This window comes from Lathyrus oleraceus, chromosome 5 (genome assembly GCF_024323335.1).
Source record: "Lathyrus oleraceus cultivar Zhongwan6 chromosome 5, CAAS_Psat_ZW6_1.0, whole genome shotgun sequence".
NCBI lineage: Eukaryota > Viridiplantae > Streptophyta > Magnoliopsida > Fabales > Fabaceae > Lathyrus > Lathyrus oleraceus.
In genome coordinates, this window is record NC_066583.1 from 13,043,134 (window position 1) to 13,067,564 (window position 24,431).

A 24,431-nucleotide genomic window follows, 5' to 3' on the forward strand; every position below is an offset into this window, starting at 1 on the left:
TTTCTTTTCAAAAAAATAAAAGTTCTATAAATAAATTTAATAATTATTAATATAAACAAAATCATAAATCTATTTTTTTAACTAGTATCATAAGTTAATATTTTTTTTAAAAATCAAATAATATGAGTTGAAGTTTTTTTAACAAAAGTTTCAACTTTTCTTTTTAAAATTATTCCTGATAACAATCTATTTTAAAGCTAATTACAACCAAAAAAATAATAACAATAATTTTTTTATTTATTTTATTTAGGTTAGTTTAAATCTTAGATTATATGTTTTCTTAGTCATTAATCAACATATAAAAAAAGTACAAAAACATGTCTTTTAATTTATTTATTAAATTCAATTAAATTTAGTTATTACTTTGTACATAATTTTAGAATTCTTGATTTAATCTAAATATTCACACTCCACCTATCTCTTAGCAACTTTTTTTATTTATTAATTTCCATTATTTCATTTATTATTTTCAATTCATTTTAATCACCATAAAAAAGATACAATAAAATATATAAACTTCATCATGTTTAATTAGTTTTAGTGTGACAATTTAATTTATTAGGTTTAAGTATTAAATTTAATTTAAGTTATTTACTTATAAAAAAATCAAAATATCTTTTTTTAGGTCAAACATTTAGGAATTGTTTTTCTCTAAATATAATCCTATTTCTAAAATCATGAAAAATAGATTTGTATTTTTATAATTTAATGTTCATAAAAATAATAAAAATAATAATCATGTATATACTCTATTTTCTAATTAAATAAAAATCATATTCTTGTAAATTAAATTGGTTGGCTGACGTCACGACTTATTGATCAATAAGTTAACTCAAAAAAACTTTAAAATCAACAAAAACACAAAAAACATGTCTTTTAATTTAATTAACTTATTAAATCATTTAATTGATAGTATAAAGAAAAATAATCCAAAAAAATATAATAAAAAAATATAGGTTATTTTATTAGACTATAAATTATATTTTAGAGGATAAGAATATTAAGTAATAACTTTTGTTTTTTATACTTTGTGCTAATTAGGATTAAATCATTAAAGAAAAATAAATCATAACATTAACTAATGCCATTTTTTTTATATATTTCATGATAATTTGTTCAATTCTATTTTTTAAATATATGTATATATATATATATATATATATATATATATATATATATATATATATATATATATATATATATATATATATATATATATATATATATATATCATTTATCCTAATTTTCAAAATCAAACTAATGATACGATTTTTACAATATCAAGTTGATTGATCAGTATTACACCTTACCAATTAACAAAATGAATCTAAAATAAACTTTTAACATATTTCAACCTTATGTACTATGCCCTCGTGCATTGAGACACTTTTGTCAAACATTTCTATGCCCCTCATGCATTGAGATCTCTTCACAATTTAAAAACAACAAACACATAAAATTTTCTAGTCGAACTATGATACTTTGATCCTTCATATTGCTTAAGGGAACATATGCATATAGTTGGAACACTCTTGCGTGTACAATTATAAAAAAAAACTTTTTTTAGTCCTTTTTGTAATTAAATAATCTTTTCTTAAAAAATAATAAAGTAATTTCTTTGTAAATAAATAAATAATTAAGCAGACATCCCATAATAACCTTAGAACTAGATAAGGCTCCCATTGAGTATAACGGAAGTGAGGGTTGTCTAACACCTTCTTCTCACTTAACTGACTCCTGAATCCTAGGTCTCATCCTTAACTTTAGGTTTTACCATTATTTCCCTGTTCATTTAGGAACGAATAAAATATGATGGATACTATGTAATTTTCCAACCGCGGCAACGAGCATCCAGAGTCCAGGTACCATGACTGGTGTCTTAACTTCGTTGCTAAAGATATCTGCAACATAGACTATCTTGTCCTTAGGTACATACACCTTTTTGGGTCCTTTGGGGTTAGTTTTCCTAAAGTTTTTAACAAACTTAGGTTTTTGTGCAGGATATCTATACATGAATGCATAGTTGAAACGAGAATGAGGTTTTACTTTAGCATTAGGTTTTAAAACAATATTAGCTTTAGACATAACTCCATTTTGTTTCCTAGAAGGGACAAAATGGGACTGAAGAATATTTTCCTTCTCATCATGGGACCGAAGAATATTTGCCTTCTCATCTTTTTCAGAATCAAATTATTCATCAGAATCATAACCAATACCTATTATTTCATTTTTGCTAACGCCATAAATCATGGAAGCCATTAAACTTTTATTTAGGCTTCTAGCAAGAAATCTCTAGAAATATTTATCATATTTCTTTATGATATCACCAGAACCTGTAGAGACTCTTGCTTTAAGGCACAAAGGTATTGTTTTTCAAAATAAGATTTTCTTCACTCAAACTTGAGAATCCTTTCTGAAGCTTATGATATGGTTATGATTCAGATACATGAATCTTCTTCAGATCCTTGTAATTGTCTAGAAAATTCTGATACTTGTCTAGAACTTCGGATAAATTAGATTCAAGTTCATAACGAGAGAGCTCAAAAAATACCTCTTCAGAATCTGGCTCAAATTCTGATTCTAATTAAATCCTTTATGTAAGAGCTTCTATGCAAGCCATTAGTGCCATGTTAGCTTGCTTTTCCTCAGACTCGTCTTATGAAGACACTTAATCATCCCATGTTTCCACCAGAACCTTATTCTTTCTTCTGAAATTCTTCTTAGGCATGTCTTCCTTTAACTCGAGACATTCATTCTTGATGTGGCCAAACTCCTTGCACTAAAATCACGTGAGTTCTTTGCCAGCTCCAGCTTTTTTGGATCCAGAAGTGGACTCTGAATGACCACATGTCCTTCTTTGTCCTCTGAATTTCCCTTACTTTTTCTTCCAGAGTTAATTTACACACCTGGATAGAAGAGGCAATTAATATTCTCCTTCTAGTTCCTCTTCAGACTCTTCATCTGTTTCTACTTGAAAAGCTTTTATCTTCTCAAAAATCTTTTTGAAGACTTCAGAGCAACAAATTTTCTCTTTCTCTTGGGCTCATCTCCCTCAAGCTCAATCTCATGATTTCTTAAAGAACTAATTAGTTCTTCAAGAGAAGTGTTTCTCAATCTCTTGGTATAATTATTCCAAAAAATGTATAAATATCTTTAAAAACAATATATAAATTACGTTGATCCTATTCCTTAAATTTTAATTTTAAATTAATTTTTAAAATATTTTCAAAACCATTTATTATTATAATAATAATAATAATAATAATAATAATAATAATAATTATTATTATTATTAGAAAATAGTCTATAATGAATAACAATAATACTTATTATTATTATTGTGAATAACTATCATCCCCACAATAATAAGTATTATAGTTTTAAGATAATATATTATTATTATTGTGGGGTTAATTATTATTGTGGGGATAATTGATCATAGAATTTTAATATTTGAAAATAATATACATGTTTTAATATTATTTGAAAAGAATTATAAATATTATTACCTTTCATAGAATTGATTAATATTGATTCATAGAATATTTGAAAAGGATTGTTTAATATTATTATCTTTTATAGAAATATACTATTTTAATATTAAGTTTTTTTATGACTAAATAGAAATCATTTTGATTCATAATATAAATTATAATAATTAAAATAACATAAATTTATAGTTATCAAATTAGCAAAATTGTAAAAGTAATATCGAAAATGAAAAATAATGAGAGAGAGGTGTTGTTAAAAAGTATTTCATTATAAAATAAAATTTATCTAATATTAAGTGGAAAGTATATATCATTCAATTCAACTATTATTTTCATTATTATTATTTATTCAAATCAAATAATTTAATTATTTAGAAATATATAAGGGAAATAATAATGAATCGGATAACCATTTCTTTTTCCAATTCCACCTTTCTTTCTTTTTTTTATCAGTAATAAACCTTTTATTTATAAATTTGTTTTTCTTATAGAATAGAAAAAAAATTCGGCGTCTGAAAAATATCATACATATTATAGTATTTATCTATATGCTAGTATAAGATATAGGAAAGAGTGCAATTCACAATAAGATTACCTTATTTTTCAATATATAAAGGCACTCCATGTTATTTGCTGGATACTATTTTATTTTAAAGGCGAGTCCAATTACTTGGATTTATTACAATGAGAGAAATTAACTTGCATATAATAATAAAGGATCAAAGTCCAGCAAATTTGTCCATTGGAGCCTCTTGTGTTCCAGTTGAATGTTGATAATTGACATATTCATCATACACAAACGGACGGTAGTGGAGAGGGTTTTCATCATCCACAAACTCAGATGGCCCCTTAATGATCATACCTTCCCTTGGCACTGCAAAAAGTACAAATGCAAATCTCTCTTCATCCCTTGCCACCACTCTGTGTGTGGCCGCCTCAAGTCTCCTATTACTCCACGCCTGTATTAAGCATTGAAATTCTAAATTAAACTCATTCTAAATTTTAATGTATGAGAAAATTATAAGAAGAATGATCTCAAACTCTAAGTTGATATTTATTACCTGCAATATATCACCAACAACTACCACAAAGCCATTGGTGGGAATATTTATGTCAACCCAATTTCCTGTTTTGGGTAGCAACTGCAGACCTTGAACTCCATTGTCACATAGGAAGGAAATAGTTCCTTTGTCAGTGTGAGGTACCAAACCAATATTAGAACCCTTGGTCTCTTCAGAAGTTGAGTACCTAGTCATTCTTGCATCATTGTAGTAATTCAACTCTTCAGCATCCAAGTTATAATGCTCTGGAAGCTCAAAGGCTTCCACAACCATCTTCATAATAATTGTACTTAGCTCACGAGTTTTCGAAGTATAAATACCTAGCGCCGCACTGCATATATATTACAAATTTTTTCACATACTATTCTGAAATAATAAATTAATTTGAAACTAAATATGCTAAAGTAACTTTATTGAAAATAGTTTAAAAGATAATATATATGTATATATATATATATATATATATATATATATATATATATATATATATATATATATATATATATATATATATATATATATATAATGTAAATTAAGAATATAATTTTTAATAATATAATTGAAATTATATGATCGAAAGTCATACATGTGTAATAAGTCTATATGTGTGTACGGGTGAGTTTGTGATGTATTTTAGTAAAATAAAATATTAATTACCTAAAAGATGGATTCCCTTGAGGCCACATGAGATCAATAAAGTCTTGAAGAGCCGTATCTGGATTAACATCATTATCAATTCCAAAGGATTCAGCATAGGGTAGGATACGACTTTTTGAAGTGTATCCCCTATAAGCCCTTGAGCTAACAGACTTCTTCTTAGTTTCTTCAGGTAAATCAAACAATGATTTCATGCCTGTGAAAAATCTATCATGTAAATCATTTGAGATATCATCACACCTTATGAGAAAACAACCATGACTCTCAAATGCTTCTCTCACTTTCTTGCTCATTTCTTTCCACTCTTCGCCCCCTTCTTCTAACTTCACTCCACCGCTAATATTAAAATTCAAAATTGGGATCTCATTCTCATTACCCATTTTCTTTTTCTTTTTTTTCTTTTGCACTATATTTTGTTATTTATATTGCATTGTTCTCAATAGAGACATAACTATATATATACACTGAAAATATGAGTTACTTATGTTAATACAATTGTTTTATCTAGAAGCTCTAATAGATATATTACTTTTTTTTTTAATCTAGAAACTCTAATAGATAGATTAACATGAAATTTGATGTCAATTTAAGTCAAATTTTATTTTATTTTTAGTAAATACAAAATAGCTAAGTAAAAAAAATACCTTTCTTTTAAAATTGAATTATGCATCGAAAAAAGAGAAGTTTCTTGTAAATTGTGTTAGTATTGGAAATAGAAATAAAAATACACTAAAAACCAAATGATAATAAAAATATAGATTTAAATGCACTTTTAATCCACTTATTTTGATTTATTTTTTTTAATTTTGTCCTCATTTAAAAAAAAATCAGCCTTTTGATCAATGTATTTATCATTTTATTTTTGATTTTCCCCTTTTAGGTTTGTCTATGTGGCGTCAAATTTATGACGTGACCCTCACATGTGATTGTCTATGTGGCACCACGAGACACATTTTCGATCACCTTATGCTTTTAAAAAAAAAAATTAAAAATATTGTTTAATATAAGAGTAAATTCCGATTTTGGTCCCTCACAAAAATTGCAGAACCCAAATTTATCCTTGAGAAAAAAATGAATCATATTTAATCTCTTAGAAAATTTAATCGGGTCATATTAGTCCCCCTGTTAACATTTTTCTTAAATCGTTTTTTTTCCTACTTTTACACCGTGACTGGACTGCCATGTGTGTTATTTATGACATGCATTTTTTAATAATTATGTGGATAACTACGTTGGATTTTATTTTTTATTTTTTAAATACAAAATTGATTTTTATTTTTAATTTCAATTTTATTTTAAAACAATTCATATTTGAAAATATAAAAAAAAAGCCAAAAATTATTCATAGAACCCAAGTCCCTTCAAGTTAAATGGTAGTCTCTTTTCCACTAGACCAATCTCTAACACCCCATATAATATAAATTTAGAATAATATCATACACGTGTTAATTGGTGTCACATCCTGATTTTGATCCTGAATCACCGATTCAACACATCCATCATAGTTATTGCATCTATACATATCATAACATGATTTCTGTACCGCATAGTGCCTAGAATATCAGTCGAAATAATTTTTTTGGAATTACAGGAGAACCGGTTGAATTAATCGCCAGATGTGCATCAAATCAGTAGACGAAAAATTTTAAAATCAAGCTTGCAAACACCAGTTTTATTAATCTATGTTCCGCGTAGTTTAATCTGGTATGCTCGACTTATTTTTCGGCTAATGTTTCGGCCACCTTTCGACCCGCCTGAGCTTTTTAACCGGTCAAAATTTATTTCAGAATTAAAAGAAACGCTGTATTTTTCAATAAATATATTTCATACTAATCATTTTAAGGCATTCAGTTTAAATTTCTGGGCACTTTGACGCCCGACTTTTATTCTCTTTCCACCCTTTTATTTATTTATTTTTAGTTAAAATGTCAGCCAATTTATTTAAGTTTTAGTTTATGTAGTTTAAATTTATCTCCGCTTAGTCTGTTTTATTTTTTTATTCAAAACAAATTTTACTTTGATAATTAAAAAAAAAGGGTACATATTGAGAAATTTGGAAGATTAGAATAACAAAACAATTGCTGCATCGGATCCTTTTCTATGATCCACCTGTCACGCGACAGCTGGCAGGAGTGGGAAGTGGGATGGAGAATTAAGAGGTAACCATTTTCATGGCCTGCGGATAAGGGCATCCTAGAAGAGGACAAGAGACTCCGGACGTGTCTTTCTGGTAGAGGGTGAAGGTACAAATATTTGAATAGGTGGATACAAAAGAAGAAGGAAAGGAGGCGCAGAGAAAAAAGAATGATTACCTTTGTTTGTTTTTTTTGCTCAGTTTTCCCAACCTTTCTTTTTCTGCACGAAAGACACACTGAAACTTGGACCCAAGACACATTCCCAGCACCATATTTCTTCGACCCACCGTTTCATGTATATCTTCTCTACCCCCGGCCTTCTCTTTCGGTAAAAAAGTTAGCCACTAAACCTTCAGATCACGATTTCTTAAACACTTCAAAGAACCAATACTTCGCAACAATCACAAAGACTTAGTTCAGAAAGGCCTTCCAAAGTCCAGCTAGATATCCCAGCCGCTCGACTCAACGTTGCGTGTTTCCAGTAAAAGATCAAGCGGTAGAAGTAATATAATCAAACAACAGAGCTAGCGGCAGGAACTCACATGGAGGTAACAACTTTGATTCTCTTTTAGAAGTACCCTTTCCATCGTTTTTTTCTTTTTTTCCGTTTATTTGTTTTGATTTCGGTTTCGTTGTTGTCTTTGTTTGTTGCATCAATGTTACGGTTTGGTTTTGAGAATGTCGGTATGTCGTTCCGTTTGATAAATTTTACAAGTCTTATTTCCAAGTTTATGTTGTTATTTCTGTTTCATTTTAGGTATAGTACAATGGTAAATCTGGGTGGTTACCGACTTTTGTTTTGCTTGTGTGAAAATGCCATGAATAAGCGGCATTTGACGCGACGTTGTCGTGCTGCTAGGCCATGCCTTGTGCTAATAAGTGTTACTTTTTTTCCATGATATAATTTGTTATTGTTTCTGTTGTACTGTCATGATAAACACTTCTGCCACTGCCATGATTGCTGTTGTTAATTGTTCTCCTATGCATTAGTCTAACTTTGATTTTTACCTATCCCTGCCACCATGTGCTTCACTGTATTGTTGATACTATTTGTTTGTATCATTCTTGATGCATATCCCCTCTACAACTTCTGTTCTGTGACTATGCATATTGATGATGCATGGTCTGGATTCTACCTGTTTGTCGTGTGTTCGATTTGGAATCTGCATTGTTATTCTACTCATATTGATGTTTGTCTTTTCCTGTTGTTACCGATACTACATCACACACTGTCGATTGAACGGTCTATCGTTGTTGTTTGCGGTCCCTGCATCACCATGCATTTATCCATGTTTGCCTCGTTGCTAATTGTTGTTTATTAAGTGATTCCGACATGACACAATATTGGAGATGATGTATATCCTATTATCTGTCATGTTGCCATTCTATACATGCTTGTATACATGATCGTCTATGTGACTCCATATCTCTATTGGTTGTTGAATTCATCCTTGCCCTAATCATTGTTGTTGCGCTGATTATTTTCATGCATACTTGTCTTGATTTGCTCGTTGATATTTCCATCATTACACTGATCTTGCACTGTTGTGGTAGTGATCCCAATTCAATGACACGGTGATCTTGCATTATTGTGGCATTGGTCTTAATTTTGTTGTTATGCTAGGTCTTGCATTGTTGCGGCATTGATTTTTGATCCTTTTGTTACACCCACATTTGCAATGTTCTCACATTAATATTGATTTTATAGTAAGCACTAATGTTTGGCACTGATTATGCACTAACGTTATTTATACATATGCCTATGTTGTTTGCACTATTTATGTACTAATGGATGTCATCATGTTGCTATACTATTGTTTGTGCCACCGTGATGATTATCTACTGGCTACTGATGGTATTTTTTATTTTTGTTTTGACTAATATAGGATATGCTAAATATTAGATTTGTCTTTATTAAGGAACAATGTCATATTTAGTGTCATATTTGGGATACAGCTAAAACGTATATGCTAAATATAGGATATGCTAAATATTAGATTTGTCTTTATTAAGGAACAATGTCATATTTAGTGTCATATTTGGGATACAGCTAAAACGTATATGCCTAGCCCCATTAGAGTTTTCCATATTATGTATTATAATTCGTGCTTGGTTTCAAAATATAAGTGTACTCCATTTTATTTGTGAAACAAAATATAAGTGTACTCAAAACACATTCAAACCAATCAAACATTTTTCTCGCCGCCGTGCGATTGACCATTAAACCCTTTCTCAAACAAAAAGTATTTTGTTTCAAGACGATGCAAAACAATGTTTCGTCCACTTGAACGTGTGAGTAAGCTTGCGACGTTTCCCGCGAATGTTGATTTGTAAATCGATTTGGCCGTGATGCGAATGTCCCCTTCTCCACTTGTTTTGGGTAGTCCCACAATATTTTCGTCGATTGACACAAAGTAGCTTTCGCTAAAATCGACCAACAAACAAACATTTTTCTACCTAGAACTACGTGAGCCTTGAGTTCTCTGTTGAGATACGTAGGAGCAGGATTTGTAAATCTTGTCAGGCCCATTAATAAAAAACATAGGTTTAGTCCCCTTCGTTAAAAATCCAAAAACATTCCTCTCTCTTCTATATTTTCTTTCCCACCTAAAAACTTGAAAGTCTAACATTCCAAACTAACACTAACGCACACAACTAACCTAATGGTTTCCGTTGAGTACAACGGACGTGAGGGGTGCTAATACCTTCCCCTTGCGTAATTGACTATCGAACCCTGATTTGGTTGCGACGACCATAATCATTGTCGTTCTTTCTTGGGTGTTATCGATATTTCCCCTTTTCTTTTAGGAATAAATAAAGTTCGGTGGCAAATCTGTTCAGTCCATCGTTGCGAGCGTGCGATTGTGCTTCGCTAGGTCGTTCTCTCATTTTTTTTCCGAGATACGACAAATGGCGACTCTGCTGGGGACTGTTTCCCTAAGTGAGTCAAGCCTAGTTAGGACGTTTGTGTGCCTTGTTTGTTTACTTGTGTGGCTTTTTTTGTATTGCTCATGTTATCTTTATTGTTATATTGATATATCTATTGTATATTGGTTCCATTGTGATGTTGGTATTTGGATATTCTGATTGCAAACCATGTGGGAAAGACTCTATACCCGAGTCTAGAGTGGAAAACCATAAGATATGACGATGATTGAGTAGTACAGACTCTCGAGGTGAATACTTCGTAAGAGTCGGTATGAGAACCTCACTTAGAGTAGATCCTTTTGCAAATATTGTCGCCCGAGGTGAATACTTCGTAAGCTTCAATATTTCATAGGGGTCTATGACTCTAAGGACCTTTTAGAACATTGAACCTTTGGCCAACTAGGAATGATGGTTGCGTAGTATGGATTCCCAAGGTGAATGCTTCGTAAGAATCGGTACGAGAACCTCGCTCAGAATAGATTCTCTAGATTGAGTTGAAGATTGGAAAGCATTTTCCGAAGCATCAAACATTCTTTTGAATCTGTGACTCTGAGTACCCTGTCTAGAACCAAAGTCGATGGTTACGTAGAACGGACTCCCGAGGTGAATACTTAGTAAGAGTCAGTACGAGAACCTCACCCAGAATAGATTCCCTTGATGAAGTTGATGACCGGAAAGCATTTTCCGTAAGGGTCAAACATTCTTGTGAATCGGTGACTCTGGGGATCCTTTGTAACAAAGCCCTAGATCATACCCGGTGAGAACCCCATTTTGGAAAGCAATTAGATTTATCCATACCTCAGACCTTTGAACTTGTACCAAAAAAAATATTGCATCCATCCATTCATTGCATACGCATAAAAAGCAAAACTCTTAGTTTGTTTTGCATTGTTTCAGGAATCCAATACTTGTTAGAAAAATGAATCCTGAGAGAAGAAGCACTTTTCAGTTCAAATACAAGAACGTGAACCTTACCAGCCTGCAGAAGTTGAGTGCCAAAGTAACACCAATCAAACTCAACAACTTTGTGCAAGACTATGGAAGAATTTTGGACATCTTAAATGAGAAGATGGACATGATGATTGCGGGAACTATTGCTTAGTTCTATGATCCACCTCTACGTTGTTTCACATTCTTTGATTTCTAGTTGGCTCCAACCTTGGAAGAGTTTGAGAGGATTGTAGGCCGGAATTTGAAGGATCATAATCCATTTCCTAAGTTTGATGAATGTATTCCTCCCAAGAGGATAGCTTTAGCTTTAGGTTTGAAGGTTTCTGAAGTTGTGGACAATTGGGATGTGAAGGAAGCTTTCAATGGTTTTTCTAGAAAGATCTTGGAAGATCAAGCTAAGAAGATGGAAAAAGAGGGGAATTGGAAAGCTTTCTATGCTGTGTTAGCTGCGTTGGTATATGGGATAGTTCTCTTACCAAATATTGACCATTTTGTGGACCATCTGGCTGTGAGGATCTTTCTCTCTGGTAACCCTGTACCGTTCCTCCTAGAGGACCTCTACTATTCTCTCCATGAGCGTCACGAGAAGAAGGGAGGAACCATTTTATGTTGTGCACAACTGTTGCATGCATGGTTTAGATCTCATATGCCCGAAGAAGGCCCTTTTGTCTCAAAGGAACTCGAACCTTCTCAGAAATTAGCTTCTCTCACTTCCAATCATGTTAAGTGGTACATCAGGAATTGGGAAACTCAGGATGTTATTGTCTGCATTGGAGACTTCCCCAATGTACCTTTGATAGGGACCAAGGGTTGCATCAACTACAACCCCGTGTTATCTTTGAGGCAACATGGTTACCCTATGAATGGCCCTCCAAGAGTTGAAGATTTAGAGCCTTTCATCTTGCACAGCGCGGAAGCAGATCACCCCACGGTGAAGAAGATCAAGAGGTCATGGCAAGCAATTATCAGAAAGGGTAAGGAGTTGGGTAAGAGAAATGTCATTGCTCGAGATCCTTATACTTGTTGGGTGAGAGAGAGGGTTCAAATGGTTAAACTCCATTTCCCATTTGATCCTTCTATCTATCCGTTGGTTCCTGAGCCAGAACCCATATTACCTGAAGATGTGGAGAAGCTTAATGCCCGTATTAAGGAGCTGGAGTTGGAGAATGCTGACTTGAGGATTAAGCTCGGCCGAGTCTCGGTAGAGAATGGGAATTTGAAAGATGGTCAACAAAAGAAGGATGAAGAACTTGAAATTTCCAACAAAAGGGCCAGGGAGTCTGAGGCAAGGAGAGAAAAGTTCAGACAAGCGCTCTATAACACTAAGTCTGTGTTCAAGACGAAGGAGGAGGAGTTGGATAAAGTTGTACTCCGGATCCAAAAACTCTATAGTTGAGTGCGTGGATCAGGATGATGCCTATCTGATATTGTTGAGTGAGTGCAGATATTGGAGAAACCTCTATAGGGACATCGAGGTGACCAAGGCCTCCAAGGACTTTACACTGAGTGGAAAGGCAAATTTCTGAGGTTGTCTAAATTTGCAAGTTCCGTCATGCAAGAGCTACCTGAGAAATTGCAAGAAGCTGATTGGTGCATGTGTCCAGAGAACACCCCACATCAAGTTTTTAATTTCATTAAATTTTGTAAGGTGATGTTGGAGGGGCTAACTATCGACCTGACTACGGTGTGGAAATCCCATAAGCCATAGGAATTTTGTCTGTGTTTGAACTCTGTTCTAAATTAATGAAGAAATTGCTTTTTGGGATTCATTTTATTGTGTTTTATTGCTTTATTGCTTTAAATACTTGCGAACAAATGTTATTGCATTTCTGAAATGAATGACTGAAACTAACCAAGAGTTTTGCAAACAAGATGCATCCATACATGCATTCATATATTTTCAAAATAGAGTCTCACTCCATCCTTTCTTCCTTCAGTTTCACGTTGAATCTTCAACACCAGTACAATACTCGCGCCCGAGTAAGACAAAGGATGGCCGAACAAGAGCAAGAGAGCGCCAGAGTTAGAGCTTAATTAGATGAAATCAAGGTAGTCATGTCCCACATGAGAGAGATGCTGCAAGCTTTGACTTTCAAATTTGAAGCTCCACAAGTGACCATGATTTCGGAGATCACGAGCCCAGCAGTCGAAGTCCAACTTCAGAGGTCTTTACCTTTAACCATGCCTCCATATGGGTTACCTTATGACTTCATCCCTCGAGCGAAAGTAGTGCATGACATGGGGAAATCTGTCCAACAAGCTGTGCCATTGCCGGTTTACACCAATGCACGCCCAGTCGTCCACACCATTGCTCCCCCGGCTGCCTATGCTAGGCATGTTCCGCATTTTGAAGATCAAAATCACATGTATCAGACTGTCGACTCAACCGTTTGTGGTGATGAAGTAAGATTTGAAGATTTCAGAGAAGTGAAGAAGAACATGCAACTCCTTGAGATGAAGTTCCGAGCATTAGAAGGAGACCACGTCTTTGGTTCTGCTGCCAAAGAAATGTGCCTTGTATCTGGGTTGGTGTTTTCGGCCAAGTTCAAAACTCCAGATTTCGACAAGTATAAGGGGCATACTTGCCCAAAGAGCCATCTCATCATGTATTACCATAAAATGGCTGCTCACGTGGAAGACGACAAGCTGATGATCCATTGTTTCTAAGATAGCTTGAGTGGGGCTCCTTCCAAGTGGTATTTAAGTCTGGATCAAAGTAGGATCAGATGTTTCCAGGACCTGTCAGACGCGTTCATAAAACACTACAAATACAACATGGACATGGCGCCTGACATAAGACATTTGCAAAGCATGTTCCAGCATGACAAGGAGTCCTTCAAGGAATATGCTCAGAGATGGAGGGAACTGGCTTCTCAAGTTGAACCACCTCTAGCCGAAAAGGAACTGGCCGAACTGTTCATCAACACTGTCCAACCCCAATTCTATGAGAAGATGGTTGGAAGTGCTTCCTTGGGATTCTTTGACATTGTTGCATAGGATCTTGTGTCGAATATGGCTTAAGAAATGGTAAACTTGCGGTTGTGGCTGGAACTTCAAGTGTTAATCCAAAGAAGTTCTTTGGAGGGTTTCCCAGAAAGAAGGAAGGTGAAACTAATGTTGTGTCTATTAGCCAAGGAAGAGCCCCTCCAAGAAGGAGACAACAACAATATTCACCACAGTAGTATGTTCAACAACCCTTTCCATATCAGCAGCCTATGAATCCCGTTCAGTATGCCCTACAACCGTACATAGACGTTGTGGCACCCGCCTTCAATCAACAACCTGCTCAGGCTTATCAACCACCTCTAGTTTATCGACCAACTCCAGTTCAACAATGTGCTCCTGTTCCTCCAATTTATCAACAAGCACCAGCAGCTCCTTGATAACGCGAAATTACATCGTATATTTGCCTTGATTTACACTCAATAATCGTTACACTTTCATTTATATTCCAATTATTCCGTAAGTGTTCGAGTTATTTTTACAAGTATTTCAACCCCCATGCTTAAATGACCCAAGTATAGAAAAGGAAGGAAAAGAAAAAGAAACAGAAGAGAAAGCAGCAGAAAAAAAATAGAGAATACAAACTTTGTGGATGTGACGACCGTCACAAAGCATGTAACGACCGGCACGCCCAGCCTGTGACGACCGTCACAGGCCCATCATGAACGTCACGCGGCCACGATCAGCGCCTTGAAACAGCTAAACAGTAGTGAGCCAATAGGCCTAAATTCTTGGGGTTCAACCACTTGCCCATGATTTCCTCACTCAACCGAGTCATCCTTGTTTCTCTCAACTGCCAAGACCTAATAAGGGATATAAAATGACGGAAGTTGGAAACCCACGGGGACGCTTAATTTTTCTTTTGGAAGCCAGCTTTGAAGACCTTTTTCTCTCTATATTTTTTCACAAAAATTCTATTTTGTCTTTTACTTTTCTTCCGCAACATTAATTTTCTTTTACCGTTCAGAGCTTTGATTTTCCCTTTTTCCTTTCCACTTTTCATTTAGCCAAAGTAGTAGTTTCCTACACTGAGGACCTACTACAATTTATTTAATTTAGTCTAAGCGATTACTTTGAAGGAGCAGAATCCTACCAACCTGTGGAGGACTGCTCAAGTACTTCAAGATTAAGCATATTCTATTAATCCAATTTCCAGGTTTTTATTCAATTGTTATTGCTTTATTATTATTGTAATCATGTCTGTTTTATTGTTGATCTGTTTATGTTCGTATGTGTTTGCATTGTTTAACATGTCCGGCTAAACTACCAGTATCGGTATGTAACAATTTAATTAGATAGGATTTAATAATAATTGGTGTAAAACTTCTTTTCTCAAACAATCTTTTTGGTTGTGATTTTTAATTTAAATTTAATTAACTTTGTCACAAGAGTGAGAAGCTATTAATACGATTTTGCCACGAGAGTGGGAAATTAACTAAGGTGAGAACTGACAATCGCGAGAGCGTGAGGGTCAAACTGGATAGTAAAAACTAGGCATTGATTTTAAAAACAGCGAGAGCACTTTAAAAGCAATTAGAACTTATTTATTTTCAAAAAGTATTTTTAACTTCAAATGGGACAGCGAGAGCGTACATTCTGAATTAAAGGTATAATCAAAATCAAAAATCACGAGAGTGTGAGATAAAGCCTTTAAAATAAGTATTTTCTACTTAAAGATATTTGGTGCTTAAATTATACATCGGTGACTTATCGAATCCCCGACGATTAATGCGTTGCATACTGATATCCTTCTATTAATATTTTCTTAAAACTTAACTTCCCTTAGATTTAATTTTCTTCAACCAAACTTCTAAAAATCATTCCCTTAGCTAAACATAATAACGTCGGTATCATTAGTTTGACCATCGGTCCTTGTGGGTTCGATATCTTTTAAAACTAAAATGACTGGACTGTGCACTTGCAGTCAAGTACCCGATAGACTATATCCTATATACAGTCACGAGACGTATCAAGTTTTTGGCGCCGTTGTCGGGGACCTGATTTAGTCAAATAGTGCGATTCTTTCGTTGCACGGTATAGACTAAGGTAAAAACTAATCTCCCTTCCCTTATTTCCCCCAATTGTATGCCAAGTACTTGCTCACAAGGCGATAACTTAGCACCACCAATCGCTGAATTAGAGCGTTTCTTATATTTAAGACGCCGAATTCTAGAGTACCAACAAAGGTACAATATTCCCGATATCTTCTTTCCTACTGTTGAACCAGTTGTAAAACCAATCATGGCTGCAGTAGATCCACAAAATCGTCCTCTTAAGTTCTACGCTACTCCTTCCCAACAAGAACCTCGCAGCAATATTGTTGCCCCTGCTATCAATCGAAACGATTTTGAGCTGAAACCCTCATTATTATCAGCCGTCTAACAACATCAATTTGCTGGAAATCCTATGGACGACCCTAATGAACATTTGACCAAGTTTGTGCAGTACGCAGACACTATGAAGGCGAATGGTGTATCTCAAGATGTGATAAGACTACGCCTCTTTCATTTCTCACTAAGAGACAAAGCTTGGGCTTGGTTGCAATCCTTGCCATCCAACTCAGTTACAACATGGGAAAAACTGAAGAACGTTTTCTTATTCCGGTATTTTCCGCCAAGCAAAACTGCTATGCTGAGAGCTCAAATCAACGGGTTTCGACAAAAAGATGTAGAATCTCTCTACGACGCGTGGGAGAGATACAAAGACATGATGAGGATATGTCCACATCACGGCCTCGAAGACTGGGTGATCATTCACACATTTTACAATGGGCTTCTGTATAACACAAGACTGACAGTAGACGCTGCCGTAGGAGGTGCACTTATGGACAAGCCATACAACGAAGCTTATCAACTCATTAAAAACATGGCCCAAAACCATTGCCAATGGGGAGGTGAAAGAACTCCAGTAGAAAAGTCCCAAATAAAAAGTGGAATGTACGAAATCAGTAGCCTTGACCACGTTCATGCAAAAGTAGATGCCCTTGTTCAAAAGTTAGACAACTTGACCATACCACCCGCAACCACCGTGGCTGCCATGACTCCAAACTGTGAGTTATGTGGAACCCCTAGACACACTGCACCAGAATGTCAGATATTAGCAGGAGTCCCAACCGATCAAGTGAATTATGCACAAGGAAATCCTTATTCGAATACCTACAACCCAGGTTGGAAAAATCATCCTAACTTTTCGTATAAGAATAACAACACCCTGTATGCACCTGGCCAAGCACCTGCTGTTCCGCCTGGATATCAAAAGCCAGTTAATAATGCTCCTAACATGCCTAGGAAGTCCAACCTTAAACTAATGATGGAAAGCTTCATAGCTACCCAAGCTCAGACAAACATAGACTTCTTGAACCAAAACATACATACTAGCGAGCAACTTAAACAACTAGTGAGCAAAGTAGACGCCTAAGCCACCCACAACAAAATGCTTGAAACACATATTTCACAAGTGGCTCAATAGTAAGCATCTACTGCCTCTCCCGCTGGCACATTTCCTGGACAGCCGCAACCTAATCCAAAAGGACATGCAAATGCTGTTATACTGAGGAGTGGAAAAAAATAGACAGACACGTAGATCTAAGACTCCAAAATCCTGCCATGTACCAAAAACCAGACAAAACCACAACTGAGGAGGTAAGTGAACCGAAAGAGAAGGAAGATAATACCCGAGAGGCCGAAGAGAAAGAAAAACCTTATGTGCCTCCACCACCTTGAAATTTTGGTGTAGTCAGAGTTCAGATGTTCTACTCCAAGTCATGACATCTGATCCAACATTGTTACTCATACAACAATATAGTTATACAATTAAAACCTAGTACTAATGCGCACACATTCACAGATGTCACGACATCTGCTACTATATCACCATAGAATAGAAGAACACCCAGTTTTGTCCATCTGGTACAAAGACACAGCAGAGATCAACATAGCCCTTACTTCTGTTGAGCATGCATACTTATCAGCATGATGCCTCAATAGTGATTTGATCCTCACCTGTTACAGTATTACAGTTTGTTGGCCTTGTGCTTGTATTTCCTAAAATAAAGGCTAAATAAGTTAACCTAATTTCCACATTTTAGGGTGCTAACAAATAGGCTATTTGTTAGGTTCATTAATTGTAGCTCAGTTGTTAGTTTCCTGGATTTTGGCTCAGCTGTTTGATTCCTGAAGAATAGCCTGAGAAAATGCTGAAACAGAAAAACTAACCATCCTACAATTTAGCATATGCTGTCAGGAATGAATGTCACAACATTCAGTTTAACGTCCAGAACATAAACCATATGCTAAGTCTGTTATTTTCCTGAAAACAGACTGTGCTAAATGCTGTACTGTAGCAGACCAACAAGTCTATACTTCAATATCAGCTTACAGTACTAAATGTCAAAACATCCAGTTTGACATTTACACAATGGGCCAGGTCTGTTATTCCTTTGATAAACAGACTGAAATAAATACTGAGTTGAAGCAGAAAAACCAACCTGCCTATTATTCAGTATATGTTATCAATGATGAATGTCAAAACATTCTGATTGACATTCAAACAGTATGCTATGTACCAGGTCTGTTATTCTTTTGATAAACATACTGATATACATGCTGAGTTATAACAGACAGGATTATAACATGCAGAAGGGAAAAACACAGGAAATTGTTAACCCAGTTCGGTGCAACATCACCTACTCTGGGGGCATACCAAGCCAGGAAGAAGATCCACTATCAGCAGTATTAATTCAGAGTTAAACTCCCCCGTTTATAACTCTTCACTTAATCCCTACCCAATGCAATCTATACCTAGAAACTCCTAGATAGAAACCTCCAGTTTCCATTCCTATCACTACAATTACAATGTAATGCTAAACACCTTGAACTTGCTTCACAGCTTCGTTCAAGATCATAACAACTCTTGCCTACAGGCTTTGAGTTACAAATAATCTCATGCTTTTGAGCATTGAGAAACACATGGTAACCTTCCCACAGGTTGGGAGGTTTACCTCACACACACCCCTAATTTTACATTCTTTGAGGCTTACAAAACCTAGGTTACAATATGCTATTTATAACCTAAGCACCCAACTGGATTTGGGCCTTCAGAAATCGCAGCAAACTTCTTTACAAAGTCAGCAGAAAACTTCTGCTACAATCAAGGTCTTTAATCTTTTAGTTCCTAAAATATCTCCATATTTAGAAACTGTATATTCTGATTGAGTCTTTAAGACCTCCACAAAGAATGCCACATAGGATTCTACCTAATCCCAAAATATTGAATCAGTTAACACATAGCAGAATTAACTAATTCAGTTTTATACACAGGCGCGATGTCACACTCACGATGTTATGACATCCTACATGACATGTTGGTCCAGATGTTGAACTTCTTCAACCCAACATATTAAAACAACAGAGGTGATTACATTATTTGTTTTACAAAATTAATGCCAATCCTAAGGTACTAACAATCTCCCCCTTTGGCAAATTTTAGCTAAAACAAATAAACATTACACTAGACACCACATTCCAATATGGGTCTGCACTTCCTCTTTGTCATTGTCAGCACCATCACGAACACCAATTTTGGTGTACATGAAGAAGAAGCTGTACAAGAATCAGCTGCATCACAACCATTCCCCTCAACCCTAGAGCTTCCTGAAGAATATGTAGTGCTGAGTACATAGATCATGTAACTCATATCACAAGACATAACTATCATCTTAACTCAGATCACAAGACACAAGTGATATACCCAGTTAGTGACTGTTGTGCCTGAAGCCAACTTCTGCTTGCTACCACATTTTGCTTGCTTCTGGTACATTCTCAAGACAATGTTTCTCTCCCCCTTTTTAGCTAAACATTTATAACTGAAACCTTCACAAAACCAGATCCAGGCGCAATATGCCCAAATCTTAACAAACCCCATGGTTTAGAGGGAATGGAATGCCGCTCTTGTGAGAAGAGGAGTGCTGATACATCCTTTAAATAGGCCAGACCGTGCTTAGGAATTAACGGTAGGAGTAAATGCTTGGTCAAGACCCATAAATATTTGCGGAGAATCAGTCAGAGAATCACCAACAATATCTCAGACTATCTTTGAATACCTTTTATAGCTCTTGACTGTTTCTTTTCAGAAACAACAGTTCCAATGCATGTAGACTATTCTACATATGCAGTCAGACACGTTGCACGCGATGTCTTAACATTCAACGTGGCCTTTGCCTGCATTCTTCCTATCATCATTTCCTAAGACCACTTTCGTACCTCCAGTGGTAGCTTGACATCTGGCACCACTACAGCCAAAATCACAAACACCAGTAGGTGGTTACTCCCCTGTACCACACAACTGTAACACTCGGGCTTATTCTACTACACCACACCCATATTTCCTAATGACTATAAGTTTCAGAAGGAACTAACAATATTGTCCAAGGCAATGTCATGACATCCGGTCAAACATTCTTATGCTCACTCATCCTTGACACACACCACATCATCCCAATAACCAACAAGGGTCCATACCTTGTTATCTGAGAACACATAGACCACAAGCTTGATGATTACTTGCAGTGCAAAGACAGAACTCCCCCTGTCATGAACAACCAACTCTCCTCTTGAAACTTGGAAATCACACATGAACATATCCAACACCTCAAAGTTGGACCTTCACATACTTCCTGATTCAAAGAGAACCCAGACCACTTGATGAATGGAAAACATAAGATGCATCTTCATGTCTTCAAGAGCACTCCCTCTGTTCAACCCTCTTGGCTGAACACATCCACACTCTGTGCCAATCTCTCTTCTAACCAGAACAGAAAGTCACTTCACAAAATGTTCTAACATTAGTTAGGACATCCTTCACAACATAACAAAGAACACCATCTGATAATCTTCAGATATCACTGAGTCACCCGCTTGATCCAAAAGAAACCAGACACAAATTGGGACATATGCATTCTCATCCCATTACAAGAGATAATCTTCCATAGATAGCTCAGAACTCCTACCACAAGCTCCAAGAGATGAATAGAAAACACCTCCTTTTGTCTTCAACTTACTACTTTTCTGCTCAAAAGTAATTTGTCTCAGACTTTCCTCAAGAATAATCAGCTGCCATTTGTTGATTATCTTGATTCTTCGAACTCACTTCTGAGATAGACCAAATGCCACTGGTTGATTACCTCCTTCATGAATCCTCATATGGGAAAGTCAAATGCCACTTTTTGACCTCTCCAAGTTTATCAAACTTCTCCCAGAGATATTCTGACCTTCCAAGTGAGACTTGAACTTCAAGCTACATGTTAAACAAAACTTAGATTCTCTAAGACATGAACATGTAACATCTTCTCCATCCAGCAACTCCAACGAACTACAATGAGAACGATCTTTTTGAAGTACCCAATCTACAACTCTGTAGACCCTTCTATCTTAAGTTGATGTGCCACTTCACCAACTAAGATTCTGACGTTGAACCAAATGTCACACCATTGTGTTTTAACATCTACCTGTTGAATTCAGCTCCTTCTTCTGCCACTTGAAAGAACTTCCTTCCTACACAGAACAAGAGTTCAACGCTCTCATAGACTTGATTGTGGAACAAAGTTTGAGTAAACAACCTCCATCCTGCAGGTTTTCAGTTAAGTCATCCAAGCTCACACCTTGATGAATCCCTGCTTCTTCTCCAAAGACATCAGACACTCTGATGTATGAGTCTTCAGAAGGACCAGTTAGAGACTAACCCTTCAACTATACCAAGGATTCCACTTCCTAAAGCAAGGCTGTTTCCATGATGTCAAGAATGATGCCACTTGTTCTTAACTCCACAGCGTGCATTAGCCAATGCACTTCCTTACTTAGATCAGAGATAAACTGATCCAAGTAACCACCATCAAGACTATGATGTCTTCTTCTTCTTGTACACACCAAGGCTGAACATGTTTCTTGCCAGGAAACCTTTTCAGAGATCATATGCTTTTGCTGCCACCAAAGAGATAGATCATAAACCAATGTACTATCCTTCCTGTGATTCTGCACAGGGTCTTGAAGAAGAGTTGTTCCAACATCTTTAAGAACATCAGTTATCTTGAGCTCCAAGGATAATCAATTAAATACTTGTACTTGGCACAAGTAGACATTGATCTTAAATTCTTTCCCAATTATCCTTTCAGATACTTCCACCATAAGAATACCTTGAAAATACTCTTCTTGTGTCAACATCTTCTGCTTGTGAGCACCTCAACAGTTTTGAGAATCTTTCCAGATTAGATTCACCCTTAGGAATGAGAGAGATGAATCCTTCCTTGCAAATGTGTCACACAACAACCAGAACCCATGTGACACAGGTCAACAACCAACCAGACCCTAGGCTGACCAAACGTGAGGAGGTTAACCAAAACTCCCCCTCAAATTAACAATCATGGAAACTCCACACCAATATCCATGCATTGTACACAAATGTCTCAACATGACATACACCATCCCTACCAGTGGCAACTAACTCTATGAGTTATACCTATACATACTCCAATCACACCAATCAGACTCCAGCTGACCATAAGTACTAGTGAAAAAAAACAACACCAGTCAATAGTAGATATACATTGCCAGAGCATACTACCTCAACCAACCTCTGAATCTTCATATTCTCATTCCTTGAGAGAACTGTCACTTCTGAGCGTGGTGTTTGAATAACAAGATTCATGGTCCCAATCCTCTTAAATGACATAGCAATCAGGTTACCCCATTATTGACTTCTAACATCCAGGGGACTTGTCTTCCAACACAACATAGTACTTCAGAGAACAACTATCCAACCCTGATCAATCTACAGGAATAAGACAAACAGCAGGAAATTGCACAATGTCACATCTCAACCAGCTCCACTTCTAGAGATCAGACTTCTAAAAGTGACCTTCTTGAGCACACACACAGTTGACCCTACCCTTGTCAACTTAGCACACACAGATGTCTCCTCTTCCAGGTCAGGAGTAGGTTCCAAACAAAAGTATCCCTTTGTTTGACACCTAAAAACATCTGCTCTTTGTAGCGGTGTATTCGTCGCTATATGATTTATTGATTTAAACCATAAGCAAAGCATACAATGAATTTCGAGTCGCCACCGCACTTTTATTTATCCAAAGGACTGGCTAAAAAGCGAACAAAAGCCTAAGAAGTTTTACACGTAGAAAACTAATAAAAAGATCAGAGAGTCTAGGTAAGGGGTAAATTACGCAATGGGAAGGTGTTAGGCACCCATCACGTCCTAGGTACTCCTAGGGAGCCCTTTTCACACTTGTTGTATAAAATTGTTATTTGTTATGACATAAGTATTGTGCAAACATGATTGGGAAGATGAGAAAAGAATATACAATTTTTATTGGGTTTGAACGGATGAACCCGTTGCCTACGTACCTTCCATCAAAGGTAAGGATCAAAACGCCGTAGTTCGGCTAAAAACTTCCAAAAGTTAGTGGATTCAATTTTAAACACAAGCCCTAAGGTCTTACGTTATCCACGGGAGAAAACTCAACCTTATACAAACAACAAGTCCACCATGTGAGAACGACTTCAACTTGCTAGTGAGGGGTTAACCCTATAATAAGCAAGGAAGACTTACAATTCAATCAACTAAGGACAAATAGGTGAGATTGATATCAACCAACTAAGATAAATCAAACCTATAGCTCATGTATGAAAAGATTAACAATGGACAAAGCCAAAACAATTGAATGGGTGAAGTTAATTGATTATGATTATGAAAGTGGAGTCAAAGTGTGATTAAGATTAATTCAAAGAAGTATTATGAAATGGAGTTTGAAAAAAGTCAAGGACTTGAGTCCAGGTTTTTAATTTGAAAACAATGAAGATGTTTGCACAATATCTATCTCAAGTTTGAAAGCAATGTGTGAAAAGGTTTAGGACATAATGGGGATGAATGGATGAAGATGGATTGTAAAACTTCTTAGAAAGTTCACCTCTTGAGATCATATAGAAGATGATTCAAGTGTGTCCTTTGGAATGGGCAATAAGCAATAACAAAGTAAGCAAACAACTGATACCGGATGCCACTCAATGGTCTTACTCCAATCTCACAAACAAAAAGCGGATACCGGATACCAATAGATGGATTTACACCAATCTCCTAAAAAAGGAATGGATATCAGAGGCCACTCAATGGACTTATACTAATCTCCTCAACAAAGAAAA

The 24,431-nt window shown here is 35.7% G+C and overlaps 2 protein-coding genes and 1 non-coding gene across 6 annotated transcripts in view; 1 reads left to right on the top strand and 2 right to left on the bottom strand.

Moving 5' to 3' along the window:
• Positions 1-4,070: 4,070 nt before the first annotated feature.
• Positions 4,071-5,644, bottom strand: LOC127086692 (probable 2-oxoglutarate-dependent dioxygenase AOP1). The gene is made up of 3 exons (XM_051027488.1): positions 5,210-5,644; positions 4,553-4,883; positions 4,071-4,450 (listed from the first exon to the last, which is right to left on the bottom strand). The coding sequence occupies exons 1-3, from the start codon at positions 5,587-5,589 to the stop codon at positions 4,211-4,213; spliced, it is 951 nt and encodes a 316-aa protein (XP_050883445.1). The 5' UTR covers positions 5,590-5,644; the 3' UTR covers positions 4,071-4,210.
• A 1,642-nt stretch (positions 5,645-7,286) lies between these two features.
• The window catches only part of LOC127085048 (uncharacterized), a 49,668-nt gene continuing 32,523 nt past the window's right edge, over positions 7,287-24,431 (top strand). For all 4 annotated transcript variants that reach the window (XM_051025614.1, XM_051025615.1, XM_051025616.1 and 1 more), the window contains exon 1: positions 7,287-7,892. Coding sequence is in view for 1 of the 4 variants with exons in the window: in XM_051025613.1 (XP_050881570.1) it covers positions 7,887-7,892 (6 nt within the window). In the remaining 3 variants the exon portion in view is untranslated. The remainder of the gene's footprint in view (positions 7,893-24,431) is intronic.
• Positions 16,855-16,961, bottom strand: LOC127090230 (small nucleolar RNA R71). Its single transcript, XR_007791756.1, has one exon. It is a non-coding gene; the product is annotated as a small nucleolar RNA R71 (small nucleolar RNA).